The 15,442-nt window shown below is 45.9% G+C and overlaps 1 protein-coding gene across 2 annotated transcripts; it reads right to left on the bottom strand.

The window, feature by feature from the left end:
• Positions 1-1,649: 1,649 nt before the first annotated feature.
• On the bottom strand, positions 1,650-15,132 carry DHRS7B (dehydrogenase/reductase 7B). Of its 2 annotated transcripts, none has more exons than XM_075104794.1 (7): positions 15,078-15,132; positions 8,564-8,739; positions 6,775-6,890; positions 5,858-6,068; positions 5,079-5,171; positions 3,447-3,599; positions 1,650-3,090 (listed from the first exon to the last, which is right to left on the bottom strand). In XM_075104794.1, the coding sequence occupies exons 1-7, from the start codon at positions 15,119-15,121 to the stop codon at positions 2,885-2,887; spliced, it is 999 nt and encodes a 332-aa protein (XP_074960895.1). In that variant the 5' UTR covers positions 15,122-15,132; the 3' UTR covers positions 1,650-2,884. The 2 variants fall into 2 exon arrangements, with proteins under 2 accessions (XP_074960895.1, XP_074960896.1); XM_075104795.1 differs by lacking the exon at positions 15,078-15,132 and adding an exon at positions 14,954-14,972.
• Positions 15,133-15,442: the final 310 nt, after the last annotated feature.

Raw genomic sequence — 15,442 nt, 5'->3', positions numbered from 1 at the left:
GCTGAGTTGTCTCCCTCCAAGGTTAAAAGCTGGGATCCAGAGCGTCTCTATTTATAGCAACAATGTACAGTTGCCTTGGCAGAGAGGAGGGGAAGAAATGCAACTACTTCATCTTTCTGCGGTTAGCCCAAGACTGCTGGCCAGGCTGCCTTTCAAGTCCTGACGTTGTTTGTTCCTCAAGTCCCGTCTACCAGATGAATTTTAAACTGGTGGCAGATATGCCATAGTTTAATATGTGCTTTATTGCTGCAGAATGACCTGAAATATCCTTATGCTAGCCACACAAGAGACATTCCTGCTCTTTTTCTAATCTGCAGAATAATTGTCAGGGCTATTAGTTCCTTTTCTTCACCAAACCTCTGTGGCTCTGGGCACTTTTTTTGTGTTAAGCTTTCTCTCGCCTAGAATGACGACTGTGGCAGAAGGACTAACCCTTTGTAGGCTCCCTAAATGCAGGGTTTGCATCAGACTCTGGAGTTAAAAATGAACAAGTTTCCTGTGGTCTCTTATGGCAGGAGGATAAATGAAAAGTCAGCTTAGCTGTCACAACAGCTAGGTCTGTTTTAAAAATGCACCCTTCATTCTGAGGTGGAGAGGACGTGGTGGGGGCGGGGGGGGAGTCAGTGCTGTAACTATGCAAGGTGACCTGCAAGAATGAGAGGGGTCTTGAGAGTTGTGTGTTTCACGTTTCTGCCTTCTCCCATGCCGGTAGCTGTGGGTTACTATGGCTGGGGTCAAGCCTCCCTTTCAAAAGCCCTGCATGCTTTGCTGCCCATCCTGAGCGTTGCAGAGGTGGAAATGGAGTGTGCTGCATTCCCCTCGTCACAGAGAGGGAATTTCCCTTCAAAGGGGACCGTGCACGCTCTCAGTAACCTCTGACTTGGTCAAACAGTAACTCCCCACACGTAATTTTTTTTCCTCAGGGCTGATGTGTTACACTGCTCAGTACCCTGGAAGATGATAACACTGAAATTCAAAACGGCCCCTCGGCCCTTTCTGAGTAGCCATGACCTGAAACACCAGAAGACGGAGCAGCTGGACAAGACTGGCAGGAGTACTGTATTTTGCCAAGAAGTGGATGACCTGAACATGTAAAACCTGAAAGGAAAAGCACAACTAACGCTCACAGAAACCCCTCGTGGAGAGGGAGAGAAGGTAATGCCTTGGTTTCCTATCTTAACAGGAAAACAGATGCATACACCTGAAAGCTTCAACTTGACTTCAACTCTAGGCCTTTCTGTAACAAATCTGCAACCTCAGCCACAGTGAAAATGGTAGAGGATGCCCTAACTGAGCAGCAGCATTGTGATTGTTTAAATGCATCGTGGTCACCACCTGGGATGGATCCTCGGAGATAGTTTATAAACCTGTAGTGGTCAAGAAAAGCCTTTTTGAAGGAGAAGGTACTGCAGGGCCTGCACACCTGTATCAGCATTTTAGTGTGACTAATCCTATGTGTGGATTCACACTATGTCTACTGTAAGCTAGCAAATGATGTAAAGAGAGCCAGGATGAACTATGTTGTTCTGTACCTACTACGGGTGCAATAGCACCTTGCAGGGATGTAAGAGAAGAAAACCAAAGCCCTCCTGCTTTCCCTTCCTCTAACGTTACCTGCTGTGAGGAGCTGAAGTAGAACAAAAGATTAATTTCAGAGCAATGTAATTTATTTGTCATCAGAGATGCACTCACAGGCAGGACATACAAGGCAGTACATACAGAGAATGCTGGTAGGTGCATAGAGGTGGCAGCAGGGGTCTGGGCCTTGGTTCCTACTAGTAGGCTTTATTTCAATTAAAAGTTAAAAAAATATTATTTCTGGCCTTCCTGAACTATCTCTGTGCAGCCACTCCTTTGCCCTAGTGGTGCGGGTATCCCTCATGTGAGAAGAGGTGAAGAGCAGGCTATGGCACTCCCTCAGGCCTGTGACATGTGGACAGGCATGTGTTGTTCCCTCACTGGATGTGATCCCAATTAACATCCGTGATTGCTTTAAAACAGATGCGAACTAAGGGTCTGTCTCCTGCACTGTCTGCCCTACGCAGATTCTCTTGCTTGCCAGGAGACGGTGTGCCTGGCATCTGCAGACTCGCACCTGCCCTGTGCACCAGGCCTGCAGGTGAACCAGCTGTGCTGCTGGCAGCTGCGCAGTATTTACACGCAACAGCACACCTTGCTGTGCGATTTTTCGACCCATTCAGCACTTCCCCCACATTAACCTGTGCTGGCGTTAGTACTGTACTGTCAGGTAGTGCAGAGTTAAATGTCCCTGTACGTTGGTACAGCATGACTGAGTCAGATAAAATAATTGCCAAATAAAACTTAAATTTTTACATCTGTTACTACTTTAAAGGTGGCACTGGACTTGGGTTCAACTTAACATGCCAGATGTTTTGGCACATTAACAAGCAGAGGCTCTGTGAAGTGTCCCACTTCAAGCAACATGTTCTACATCAGATTGGAAGGAGTGGGAAGGAGACACTGATCATGAGAGCTCCCAGCTGAGGACTGTATTTCACAGGGGTCATGGGGTGGGGAAAGCTTGTGTGAAGGCAAAACAGGTAGGTTTTATTTGCAGCAGGCCAGTAAAGCTGAGCACGCCTGGAGTGAGGTGAGGTAAGGTGCTGTCTCCTAGCACGTGGGCCCCACACGCAGCCTCAGCTCCCCCTTTGTCCAAACACCCTTCTTCAGGTGAGATTTAGGTGCTGTCCTCCAGCAAGTGGGCCTGCTCTGATGTGGGGGAAGCCGCTTCCCACTCTCCATGCAATGGTAAATTGCAGCATTTTGAGAAAGGTTTTTCCTGCAGGAGCACCTCCACTGATGTCCCAGCCAAACTGCAGGGGGTTGGCCTCTCCCTACAGTTACTGCTCGAATGAGCTGAGCTCTAAGAGTCCTTTGCTTTTCTCTCCTTTTTTGCTCTAGTTGCCATTAAGGTGAAGAAGAGCCTGGGGCAGAGGTTTCGCAGGTAGACAGCCAGGGAGGGTGTTAGGCCAGCTACAAGTACTTCCTTCTTCTTCTGTCCCACTGCATTGAGAACCACCTGAGCAACCTCTGCGGCTGTCTGTCCTTCCGCGGTGTTCTTGTCCATAACTGCCAAAGGAAAGCAAAGTAAGCACCAACACCAGCAGGTAAGCCCATGCTTAAGTACCTTTCCTAGGAATGCTCTGTTCTAACTGTTCACGGCTGCTTGTATGGTTTTGGTTTTTACACCGGTTGTGTATGGGAGCACAGGCAGCTGTAATTCACGGTTGGGCTAGAAGTCAGTAGTTGCTGTCTAGGAAGGATAAGTTTTGGGACTTACTGTTCCTACCCTGTATCCAAAGGTGTCTGTTGATACTTCAGAGCTAACCTGTGTCCCCACCAGAGGCCGTAGGCTGCAAGCACACTTTGGAGTAACTCAGTGAGGTGGAGATGCTTTAGATACAGGGCACAAAGTCATATCTCACCTCCGTAGCGAGATCCATCTGCTGTTACAGCATTGAGAGAGAGGTTTGTCTGAATGTATCCGGGGCTTACAACTGTCACATCAATGTCATACTGCTCTACCTCTGCTCGTAGACAATCAAAGAAGGCCTGGGTAGCATGCTTAGAGGCAGCATCTGAAAAACAGGAGAAGGACTATGCACTAAGGAGAAGGAGCAAGGCTGAAGGTAGATCCATCTGCCTGAATGGGTTTTTCACTGAAATGCAGTCACTTCTCAGCACAAACCCAGCAGCTGTTCTCCAGCTTCTAGAGTTTGGTTGTTTTTTTTTTTAGTGAATGGCAGCAACAGGTAGTGGGAGTGAGAGGCAATTCAGGAGGCAAAATGTAAATACTCAAGTTGGAAGCTGGCTAGGATCCTGAGCTTAATATCACAGCCATGCCAAAGCACTACAGAGTGAGCCCAAGCTGCCTCCCACTTGCGATAAAGGAGGCACAGAGCCTGGCTTGGGAAGCATTTGATGAGACAGGCTGGGGCCGGGGGAATGCGGTGCCAGTGCAGGAGGGCAGAGCTGACACTCGCTGCCAAGCACCCTGCTGGCCTACATGCGCTGAGTGTTAGGGCTTGCAGAGCAGGTTCAGAGCTTGGCTGCACACAAGTCAAAACCTGATCACATAAGCAGACAGGAGTAGAGGAGCGTGGCCTAGGGTAGGATTTCCCCATTAAATGGCTGAGCAACTCCTTCTGCTCGCTCCTTTTCCACATACAGTTGGTCAGTACCGCTGTGACTGCCACCCCCCTGACACGGCTGCAGGGGTGACACAAGCAGCACAGAGCTTAACGCAGGCTGCACACCCGGTCTGAGGGCCTAGGCAAGCGCTGAGCTCTGTGCTGCCAGGCCCATGTGGCTCTGATCCCTGCGCAAGCGCTCTGGAAGCTCTTCTGAACACACTGACTTCTTGGTGCAATCGTACCCAACGTCACCTGCAAAGACCAGATAGCCCAGACCTTCACTCAGCATCACGCCCTACCACTCTTATGCCATCACCACTGTACTTCTCCATTTTTATGTTTATTGTCAGTGATTTACAGATGCTTGCATGCCAAACACTCTCCTTCTGGTTCATCCAGCTTTTATAAGGCTTTTTCCAGTGATCTCACCAATATAATTTCTTGTCATAACTGATTCAGGACAAAGAGTTCGCTGGATCAAGATAACTGTTTAAGCTCTTATTTTGGCATCCGTTGTACTGTGGCACTTCATAACTTACTAAAACAAGAAGTTCCTACCTTCTTGTAGGAGATTAACCTGGCAAACAAGAAGGATAAAATGCAATAAAATTATGGAATTAATCAGAAAGTTTATAGGGATGCTCAAGTGTTAAGATAGGAATATCAAACTGTTTTCAAGACACTGAAAATATTTTCTCCTTTTCCACCCCGTAACAACTTTAGGACAGGGCTAAGATCTTGTATTTGAGAGTGCCTACCTCAACAGCTGTCAGTGATTTGTGACCACACTAAGAATGATGCAAAGCTCTGCCTTCCCTGCATGCAGCCAGCTCTACAGAGAGCTAAATGTGGAAGCAGTAGCCAAGTATTCATTCAGTCTGGTGCCCCAAATATGTCTTCCCCATCTTCTGTGGAGGTACTTACATGCGGATCTGAAAGGAATGCTTATTTTGCCTTGAACACTGCTGATGGCCACAATGTGGCCTTGTCTCCTCTTGATCATGGAGGGGAGAAGTGCTAGCAAAAGACAGAAAAGACCCATTCAGAATAACAGTCCTGCCATCACTGCTGTCAAGAATCAATGCTTTCTCAACATTCAAAGACGCCTAAGTGAATTACAAGATCCTCATTCAGCATAGGGCAAGGGACAGTGCTTAGAATGCCTCTAACTGAAGCTGCAGTCTGGCTGGGATGTTCACCTGTGAGGAGACTCCTTGTGCCTGCAAGGCTGCACAAAGGCTGTTAGAGTTGCTGTGATCTCCCACAGGCGTGGTCAGCAGGACTTGCTCTTTTCTGCCACCAGCACATCTTCCCATTTGCTGCAGCTGATACCCTCCAGGCTGAACTTCCTGTGTAATCGAAGAAGCGTCCTAGGAAAACTACAGCTTCACCTAGAACCCATCCTGCGTTCTCTAGGGTTTTATCAGTGCAGACAGGCTGACTGTATCTCTCTTCATAAGCTCCTGCCAGACTAGTGTCAGGAGGTGTTTTAAACAAGGTGGTATCTCTAATCGGGTGCTTGCCATGCAGCCGTGCCCAAGCATCTCCTTTAGGCCTGCCCATAAAACAGAACATTCCTCCCCTCTTACACTGTACTGTGCCAAATACAACTACAAACAGAAGCTAAGCTGTGCTTAGTTGTGTTGGCCTGCAGAAGGTATCGGCCAAATCCACTGTCCCCCTGTAATCTGGATCATGGGTACCTTTGGTGAGGGCTACCGGACCAAAATAATTTGTTTCCATCACTTTCTTGTCCACATCCAGTCCGGTGTCCACAATTGTGCCTCGGAAGCTAATTCCCGCATTGTTGATCAGTATGTCCACATGACTCAAGTACTTCAGGATCTCTTCAGCAGCATTTAGGACAGTTTTAGTGTCCGAGAGGTCAAATACCACAGTGTGAGGTTTGTGTGTCTGCAAATAAACAAAAGTTGGCAAAAGACCAGTTCAGGCCGTGCCAAATGTGCTGTAGGTTCATGCTCCCAACTTAAAGGATTCATGGGATTTCCCGACTCTGGAAGCACAGAAGCAGGACCAGCCAAACCTTGTGCACTTAGAGAGCAGCAGTTCCACTTGGTAGGAATACATGACAAAAGCAGGTTGTGCTCTTGTTTTTACTGTTACTTATACCAGAGCCTAGGAAAGGGGCAAGTGAGATCTTCCTCAAGTACTAAAGTTTGCTATTGTCTTATTAAAGAAAATGCATCTGAAATAGTAAAAAATGTAATCAATGTGTCATCTTCAGAAGCCAACAATGCCTTTCTTAGCCACTGTCAGCAGAACTAGGCATCAAAAATAAAAGCCAACACAACAAAAGTCACTTTTCCGCATTCGCTATATGACACAGAGATGCAAGGGGCCTGGGCACTCTGCACTCTCATTCTCTCACTTCCATTACAAGGCAAGGAGCCTTTCAGCTGGCTTATTTTTGTAGAATTTTTACAAGATATGACATGTCAGCTCAGTGTACTCCTATAGCAACATCTATCCCCAACCACAGAGTTGCATTTTTCCTATTGCTCAATGGAACAACCCACAAGCAGTTCTGTAACTTCTGTAATAACATGAACAGAAATCCCAGCCACACGAGACAACAAGCCTCTCCTTCTCCCACACTTACATTCTTTCGGTGGTTGGTCATGGTAGAAAGCTCCTGTACCAGGTCTTTGAGTTTCTCGCTGTCTCTGCCACAGAGCACCAGCTTGGAGCCAGCTGCATGGAAGGCTTTTGCACATTCTTTGGAAGAAGCAAGGGAGAGAGAAAAGTAGACATTTGAAAGCCAGAGACGAACAGCAGATCCACATCATACGTGGTGACAGGCTAAAACTTCCTTTAGCTGGCGAGGATCTAAGGTGGCTTTATTACTCCTGGGCCATAGGCTGATTTACAGTGAAGTCACAGCAAGATGCCATTTTCCTGTGACTTTGGCAGACACACTACAGCGGTGAGGCAGCCGCTGTGTTCACAGTTTCGGTGCTGCTTATGCAGTTATCGGGCTGTTTACGCATCCTCCCCCACCAGCTGGTCAAAATTGCCTGTGCTTCTCAATTTTTGACTCATGCCCTTCTTAAGATGGATGACAGTTACTTTGTGTATGTCATCTAATGCAGCGGGGCCTGGTCTTAGAAGTTCAGTTTTAGTGGATGCCTTCCAAAGGTTTTGGAAGCCTTGGAGATAATGGCTTCTTCAAAGTGATCCTCTTCATCAAGAAAAGGCTGAAGAAGGGATGCCATGCTGTTGTCCTCCTTTCAGTGCTACCAGCTGCTGAGGCAACCGCATGCTTTTCTACCCCACCCCTCTGTGATCCAGTGAGACAAATCGCTTATTTGTGCAAGAGAATACAGTGGGTGGTAAGGCAGGGTGTTTAAGAGCACACAGTAATTAGAGGTGGTCTAGTGTATTAACAGCCAGGAGCGAGGGCAGTAGTGTAAGATCTTGCCAATAAGGCATCGAGGGGGGAAACTTCACTGCATAGTGGTGGAAATCTATACGCCCAGCACCATGCAGTGCTTTATCTGCCCAGCCTACCACAGCTGGAAGGTCTCTCCTGAGATACTAGCTCTGTCTCTTCTTGATGTGAAGTGCAAATTCTTTTACCACTCCCAGCTCTTTGGTTCTGACAGGCAGAGAACTTCATTTCATGGCTGTTTCATCTCCTTTGGTCATTGTTCAGTGACTGAACACCCTTATCCTTAAGGACAAACTCACATGCAAAGACAGCATCAATTTAAGCTTGACTTGTTCTATAAAAGTACTTATCCTAATGAAACGCCTTGACAGCAAAGAGTGCCTTGTCTTCTCCTCAAGAAGCTTTTAAAGCAAGTATAGAAAGCAGAATTAGATAACGTATCCACTCAAAGAATAAGTTTTATTTGGGGAAAAAAAAACCAAAACAAAAAACTGTGTTTTCATTTAGAAAAAAAAATACTCACTGGTGTTAATATTGCCAAGAGCTTGAATTTAGAATAGATGGATTTGTATGGCAAGATAAAAGGTACCTTAACTTGGGGGAGAGAGGCAGGGAGAAGGAGTAGAAAGTATAGCAGGGTATCTGGAAATAAAACAAACATGAATGCATTCTGGGAAGTTTTGGAGAAACAATTTGGCTTCCTGGCTTTTTCAGGTTTTAGAGAAAATAGCCCCGACAGCACAAGAACAGCATAACGTGTTCCTTGTTTTGTTGCTCTGCAGTTTATACAGCATGAGTAAAATTTTCCTCAACAATTTTGAGACTCTCTTGAATCAAAATTTGCGCTGGCTACAGTTATAACCAATATGGCTGTGCAAGCTACGTCTCTCAAAATTCAGAGCAGTACGAACTTTCTGCTCATTACTGCCTTATTCCCATAGGTGCCCCTTCCACAACCCTCTGCTTGTCCTGCCTTTGGTGCCCTTCTTTCGGTACCTACCTTTCCCCAGGCCAGAGGTAGCCCCTGTGATCACGACCACTGCCTCCTGGAGGTAAGCTCGCATCCGCATCCACTGCAGCAGCCGGAAAAGGGCGAAGATTCCCAAGCTGCCAAAAAGCAGTGGGATGATGACTGTGCTTGTGAGATCCATGAGTTTTCCTTTCTGAACAGTCTTCCTAGAGCCACAAGATGAAAGGAAACAGACCATTTCACCATGAAGAAAATTAGCAGAGGCTTGAAAACTAGGGAAATCCTTTTTCTTAACCTTGCCTCAGACCACCAATAAACCAAATCCCATGCAGATGTATCTTCAGCAGATTTCCTCATCCCTTTAGAGTTTCAAAAGTACCCAATTTTAAGCATTTAAATGTGAATCTGAACATCCCAGCAGGACACTTGATGTTGGATCTCGCCAGCTGCCATGTAACAAACTTGGGCTCAGAGATACCGTTCCCACATGCTTTTCCATTTTGCTCTAGATTCACTCTCTTATACAAAGTGTATTTAGAGTGGAATCTCCTCAGGGCTGGGATATGTATCTGCATTCTTCTGATTGTAATAAAACCTCTTAGATTTCTCCAGAGCAGCCAGTACCACAGTATCCATGTGCCAGAGACCAGTTACTGTGTATTATCCCAGATGGGTATAAGCCAGTCTATCTTCTGGAGACACAGAGTAAGTTTTCTCTTCAAGCACGTTATTTGCTTAATGCACTGAAATCTGTGCTTCTGTCTCTAGAGTCTCCCACCAGCCGTTAGTAGAGACAAGTTACCTGATTTAAATGAACCACATGTCCAATCTAGCAGGCTAAAGCCTACAATCATGCTTTTTACTTTTATGTCTACATTAACTGTGCAGTTTAACAGCATGAACCTGTGTTCTAATACACTGAAATTAAACCTGACCATGAAACCCAAGCTAAAGGGATCTATGAGAGCGAGCTCATCCTGGAATTGGATTCTGATACCAATGCGTAGCTCTAATCTCCTTGCTAAGCCATTGCCTTTAAGAGAGTAGTTTATGTTACAGCTTACTACATGGCCAAAGAGTAAGTGATACTTCTGCTGTAAAAAAGGTCACTAATTTTCCCACCATATATACCCCCAAGCTTTTATGCTCAATGTTGCAGTAAAGTCAGTTACCACCCCTTCCTGGAATCCATACAACTTTTGGGACACGCATAAAGTCAAAACCAAGTTTTAATGTACCTTCCCTGTTGTGCAGGTAGAGTTTGAACTCTTGCAGTTTGACCTGCAAGATAGGCCTTTACCAGGAAGATACTGGAAAGGTCTGGGCACACAACTCCCAGACTACTTCAAACAAAAGGACAGCATGAGTAGCAGAAAACAAGAGGTAACTTATAATGCTAAGCCAGAATTCACTGTCATTAAGTAGGGCTGAGCTTGTATGGAGCTGATGGGATGACTGACAGAGGCTCTACATGCCATGGAACAGAGCTAGTGTGGAAAATGTCAGGCTCTTCCAGACTTCCATCAGGGGCTTGGACAGAATTCCTCAAGTAGCTGGTCCATGAACAGACTAGCGTGCTGAACCAGTAGTGAACTGTATAAAACAAGTATTTCTGGAGGTATAGCTAGAATACAATAAAATAACACATAAAGATAGCTGAGCTAGCTCTAAATAAGCTTGACAAGGTCTAAGAATAAAGCTTTCAAGTTACTACACAGCTCTTCTCAAGGTGCTGTGGAGCTTCCCATTCATGAGCTAACTTGTGTATCTGCAAAGTACCTCATCGTGTAATACACTGCGCACAATGCGGGCAGCGACCCAGGCCCCAAGCTTCCCCGGGGCTAGGGAGCGTGCCCGAAGTGGGAAATCAGGAACCCAAACAGAAGATTAAACTCATTCCATTGCAAAGCAGTGCCTGAGCACAGCACCCAGCTGCTCAGAACAGCATCTTGTTCTTCCACCTTTGTGCTGAGTGCGCTTAAAGAGTGTGTATTTTGTACTGATTTACAGCAGAGGACTGGCAGAGCTGATGTAACGTAAGAGTGTGTACCGGCCCTAATATAATTCCTGGGAAAGAGCTGTTTAGATAACAGAAGGCCACTGGCCTTCTTTAGGCTGGATAAGCAGGAGGTTCTCCTTACTGGTTCATGTTCAGCTAGTCATTTAAAGCAGCTGCCCTCTTTATGTGGTCCCTTTTTTTTTGTGCTCTCAAAGGTCTCTTGAGATTAAGAAGACAAGATGTGGGCAGGGACGACAGGCGCTGTGCTGGCATTGAGCAGCATGGCTTACAGGACATTTTGGAATCAAAACTCTTCAGCTCCCATTTAGGACCTTTTGTTATTTCCAAGTGGGAGCTGACAGGTGGAGTGGCACTTCCTTTACGAGCCCAGGTGGAAGCTGAGGCATTTTAAAAAGCTGGCCCTGCCCAGCTTTGCTTCTGATTTCAGTGAAATGCAGATGAGTGTAAAGCAGATGAAAAGGTAACTGGGAGGGATGGGGCTTTTCTTACACCTTTTCTAACTAAACCACACTAGGAGATGGGAGGGAGTCCCATGTTTGATTACAGCGCAGTTCTTTCACATTCTTTGGCAAAAATAAAGGTTGAGTTTGCAAAGACTCAGCTCTTTGCCACAAGGGCTGGTGCAAAAGAGCCCCCATCTTACCAACTGAAAGCTAAGCGTGTTTTGGTCAGGTAGCGTCCATTGCTCATCAATATGAACGAGTTACGCCAGCTTAATTTATTCCTTAATCATATCACTTATTCATCTACTTTCTAAACAAAGAAGGTCTGCCTTTAATCCTTTTTCAAATGAAAAATCTTTCCCAGCCTTTTATGGCTTCTCTTTCTCCTCCCTGCCCCCCCATATTATATACAGGAACTGCGCAAATTACCCAATCTCTGCCCGAAGGCTGCAGCAGGCTGTGAACCCAGACAGCAGCAACAGCCCGCTTCTGCAGCTTCCAGGATAGAGTTTGAACCAAGAGTTAACCCCCCCAGTATACGGGGAGGGGAAATACAGGATGGGGAAGAGAAAGACTTAATGAAGGAGGGGGAGCGAGAGAGAGAAGGACTAGCCGATCAGAGATGTGGATCCTTTTTCATTAGGGCATAGAGTTGCAGTACCTTCTTCCAAGGAAGGTACTTAAATGGCCCCTTAAAAAGAGCCCAGAACAAAGAAAATCTCAGTTCAGTCAGACTTGAGAAAGGGGACAACCTAGCTGAACTAAATTAGTTTGGAAAGAAGAAAGAATTTCTTTAGCACCTTAGACCTACAGCAACAGGTTTTGATTTGATTTCATAGACGAGCTTGTATGACAAACCTTATTTCAGCTTGTCATATTGAACGTGCCAAAAAAAATCATTGATAAAATAAATATCAATGGAACAAGAGAACATGGAAATCAGCTCAAGCCATAGAGCCCCACTGCAGTACATTTAACAATATCCATCTTATGGAGCCCAGAGCCAGGCTACCGACACAACAGGGTGGCAGTTGCATTCTGTTCGGTTTTCAGGGTTATTCGGTGGAAAGACCACAGGAAAGAATTGCTGCAACTTCAAGAAGTTATATTCTATTCAGTATTAGGGTTATTTTCTTCAAAAGCCAGCAAATGAATGAAAATGAAAAAAACTGCTTCAATCTGAAGGAGAATGAGATAGATAATAGATAAAAAGAGACTTGATTTGCATCCACAAAAATGCTAAGTTGCAAGACAAAGGCTGAGAGAAGATAAAAAGCAGAAAACCCAACTTAAGATAGATAACACTTTGAAGGAGCTAAAGACATCCCAAGGAAGATAGTACCATGTCATATTAAAAACATGGGGAGGGGTGGGGAACACATGGGTTTCCACACCTAATTCAAGATGAACTGGATCTCCTCAGACCCCCTGCTCAAAGGTTCCAGACCCCACTGCCACCTTTCTTTGAAAATTTGGGTATTCACACTGAAAAAAATTGGTATTAATTCTTAACAGATCGCACTTATGACACCAGGTTACCAGCAGGAGGGAAGCCATTGCTCATAATTGGTTCAAATAAAGTCCTGTAATTCTCAGTTCTCCATCCCAAAAGGCAGGATTGGAACACGTAGGTTATCAGAGAGCAGAAATAAGGACACCAATAATGTAAGCAGATACAGGTGATTAGAAACATTGAAAGGCTTACCATAAAATAAATCACATATAACCAGTTAAAAAAAACCCTTTCCCTTAAAACAAAAACTGGATGTTATCCCATAAAAGCCAAGATGATGACTTCCAAAGGAAAAGGATCTTAGTTAATAAGGTCAAGAGCGCACTAAAGGCAGCAGAGATGAGATGAAGTCCTAAAAGAAACCAAAACCACAACAGTTTCCCTAAACAACACCTATTCCTTAGCTTCAGCCACCTAGAATCGCATTGTCCTTTACATGACAAATGGCAGCAACTGGGAGGCTATTTTCAGAAATCAAAAGGTGTCATTTAAAAGGTGGGGGGATAAAAGGAAGGGAAAAAAAATATTTTCCTAAGGAAGCCCTTGTCCAGAAGCAGAGCAGCTCTAAGCTTCATCAGCTACTGACTTTAGTCTGGAGAAAGCACAATATCCTACCTTTGCAAAGAACTCACTTGCCAGTAACTCTGTGAGACGGTGTCTCCCTCCGGTCTTTTAACAGGACAGACCTGACTTAAATTTGGAAATGGCAGCAGTCCGAGCAGACGCGCTCTGTCCAATGCTAGCACGGCCAAGAGCTGCCTCTAAAAACAAGCCTTAGGAGTACGGTCTGTGACCTTTGAAATGTGGGGGTAATTTAACGCCTAGATTGAAGAGACAGAGGTCAATTCCAAACTTATGATAACCCTCTGATTATTTCTAGTACTAAATAAATAATTCCTAGTACTGAATCCAGAGCATCCATTAAAGATAAATACTAGAAAAAAGGCAACTTCTGAATCAGTTGCAATTCTCTATTACTGTAATTAGTTTTGGGGCATACGCTGATTTTATAGTGCACATTCTAAAATGGGTACCACGCTAATTAAAACAAAAAGGACTTTTTTTTCTGTCTTTCCTTAGGATTCTTGAGAACTTTGAGCGCAACTGAACGGACAGATGAGCTTCTCATCATACTCTGCATCAAACCTCAATATTTACTGGGGGAATGGGCATTCCCCCCAGCAGACCAAATGCACTAAGTCCCTGGTAAGCCATGTATGACAGGGAGAAAAGTGAGCATCACTTCCATTTTATATCAGCTAAACTGTTTTACTGACCCAACTGCTTTGGAAAGAAACGGAAATCAAAATTACAAAAATCTAAGCCAGAAAAGCAAAAGTCATACAGCATCGGCTGTCAAATCAGTAGTTTAATATAAGCCAATGGGAATTTGCTGACAATTTCTCTGATGCATAAGGTCCCCATAAACGGTAAGTTAAACTTTAAACACCTCATTCAAAACCCAATGAGAAAAAAACATGATTACATTAATTCAAACAACTGAATTACTGAAATGTCAGTCTGCGCTTAACATGCTGACATAATCAGCTTTCATTCCAAACTTTACAAGGAGAAAGTAACACAAAAAAATACACTGAGTAAACAACCAGTAAAACTCCTAGGAAGGAACGCAGGACCTGGACAGAGCTCCTCACCACAACACACCCAGTTCAAACAGCAAACAGGAGGGGATCAGGAGAAGGAATACAAAACGCCAAGCGTAATTCTCAAAAGAAATGATGGCACCTGGTGTTACAGAGAGCACCACAGAAGTGTGTGTGCTGGTACCTGGTAGGTCTCGTTATAAGTAGCTGGTAACAACAAATGAGTGTTTGAGGTTTGCCAGGGAGTGGGTAAGTATCAGCTGTAAAAAGTCAGCTGAAATTAACTTTTTCTAGTGCTATTTGAACAAGCCACCATCTGACAGGAATTGCTTGAAGTAACACCTAGGAAAAGCACCTGATATATTTCAGTACTCATTCAACAGCATCCCGCTTATGTTTTTACATAATTGTTATGCAAAACAACCACCTCACTCCGTGGTAAAGGGAGGGGGGAAAAAATGTTCCTAGCACCCAAAAAACCAAATTGGACTTGAGAAATCTTCTTCTCATAAATCTTCCTGCCACTTTTATTCAGTTACCAGCTTCATTTCCAACCCTCCCTCTCGAAAACCCTCTGTTGGTGTCTGGGACGCAAAGGTAAATCAAAGTGGCACGGTTAGAAAATGAAAGCATTTGCTGTGCCAGAGAGAGTATTTTGCAGACATTTACCAAATCAAGAATCACCTAAAACACAGTGAGAAAAGGAGAGTTGGCTTAACGTCTTCCCCCGCCCTGATTTATATATAAATATTCAACAGCCGTAGCGGGGGTGAATTATTACATGAGGGCCCAGGGCCTCCCTGCGGGTAGACCGGGGCGCTCCCACCCAACCTCTCTCACCTCCAGCCCTCCGCCCCTCAGGGACCCCACCCGCGGATTCTCCCGGAGGTTCACCGGCAGGCAGAGGCAGAGAGGGGCCGGGGCCGGGGCCGGGGGGAGCCGGGGGGCGGTGGGGAGGGCCTACCTGGCTACCGCCGTCACCATGGCCACCACAGACAGTCTGCGCATGCGCCCGAGGCGCCGCCGCAGGAGAAGAGGCGGGCTTTCCGGCAGAACGTCCAATGGCAGGTCGCTCCTCCGCGCTGCGCGCGGCTGGAGGGACGTCCCGCCCTTCCCTGGTCCGCCTGCAGGTGCCGCCCGGCCGGGGAGCGGTGCTCCCGTCCCCGGGTTCCACGCGGCGGGTCTGCCCGCGCCGCTAATGTCACATCCGTGTCACCGTGACCTCGCGTGGACGCTGCTTGTCCCGTGTCCTCTTCCAGGGTCGCCGCAGGCCGAGCTGCCGGGCGGGGCTTGCGGCAGCGGGTGCCCAGGCCGCCACCCCGGGGCGTG

Source organism: Phalacrocorax aristotelis, chromosome 10 (genome assembly GCF_949628215.1).
Source record: "Phalacrocorax aristotelis chromosome 10, bGulAri2.1, whole genome shotgun sequence".
Classification (NCBI taxonomy): Eukaryota; Metazoa; Chordata; class Aves; order Suliformes; family Phalacrocoracidae; genus Phalacrocorax; species Phalacrocorax aristotelis.
The sequence above is the reverse complement of the archived record's forward strand: the minus strand, read 5'-3'. Positions and strand labels throughout refer to the sequence as shown.

Bases quoted from the DNA above. Each gene is read 5' to 3' on its own strand.
- DHRS7B (XM_075104794.1), bottom strand. From the start codon at position 15,121: ATGCGCAGACTGTCTGTGGTGGCCATGGTGACGGCGGTAGCCAG. The intron at 8,740-15,077 runs GTAGGCCCTCCC...TTGTGGCTCTAG, and splicing joins ATGGTGACGGCGGTAGCCAG to GAAGACTGTTCAGAAAGGAA. The intron at 5,172-5,857 runs GTACCCATGATC...GTCTTTTGCTAG, and splicing joins TCCGGTAGCCCTCACCAAAG to CACTTCTCCCCTCCATGATC.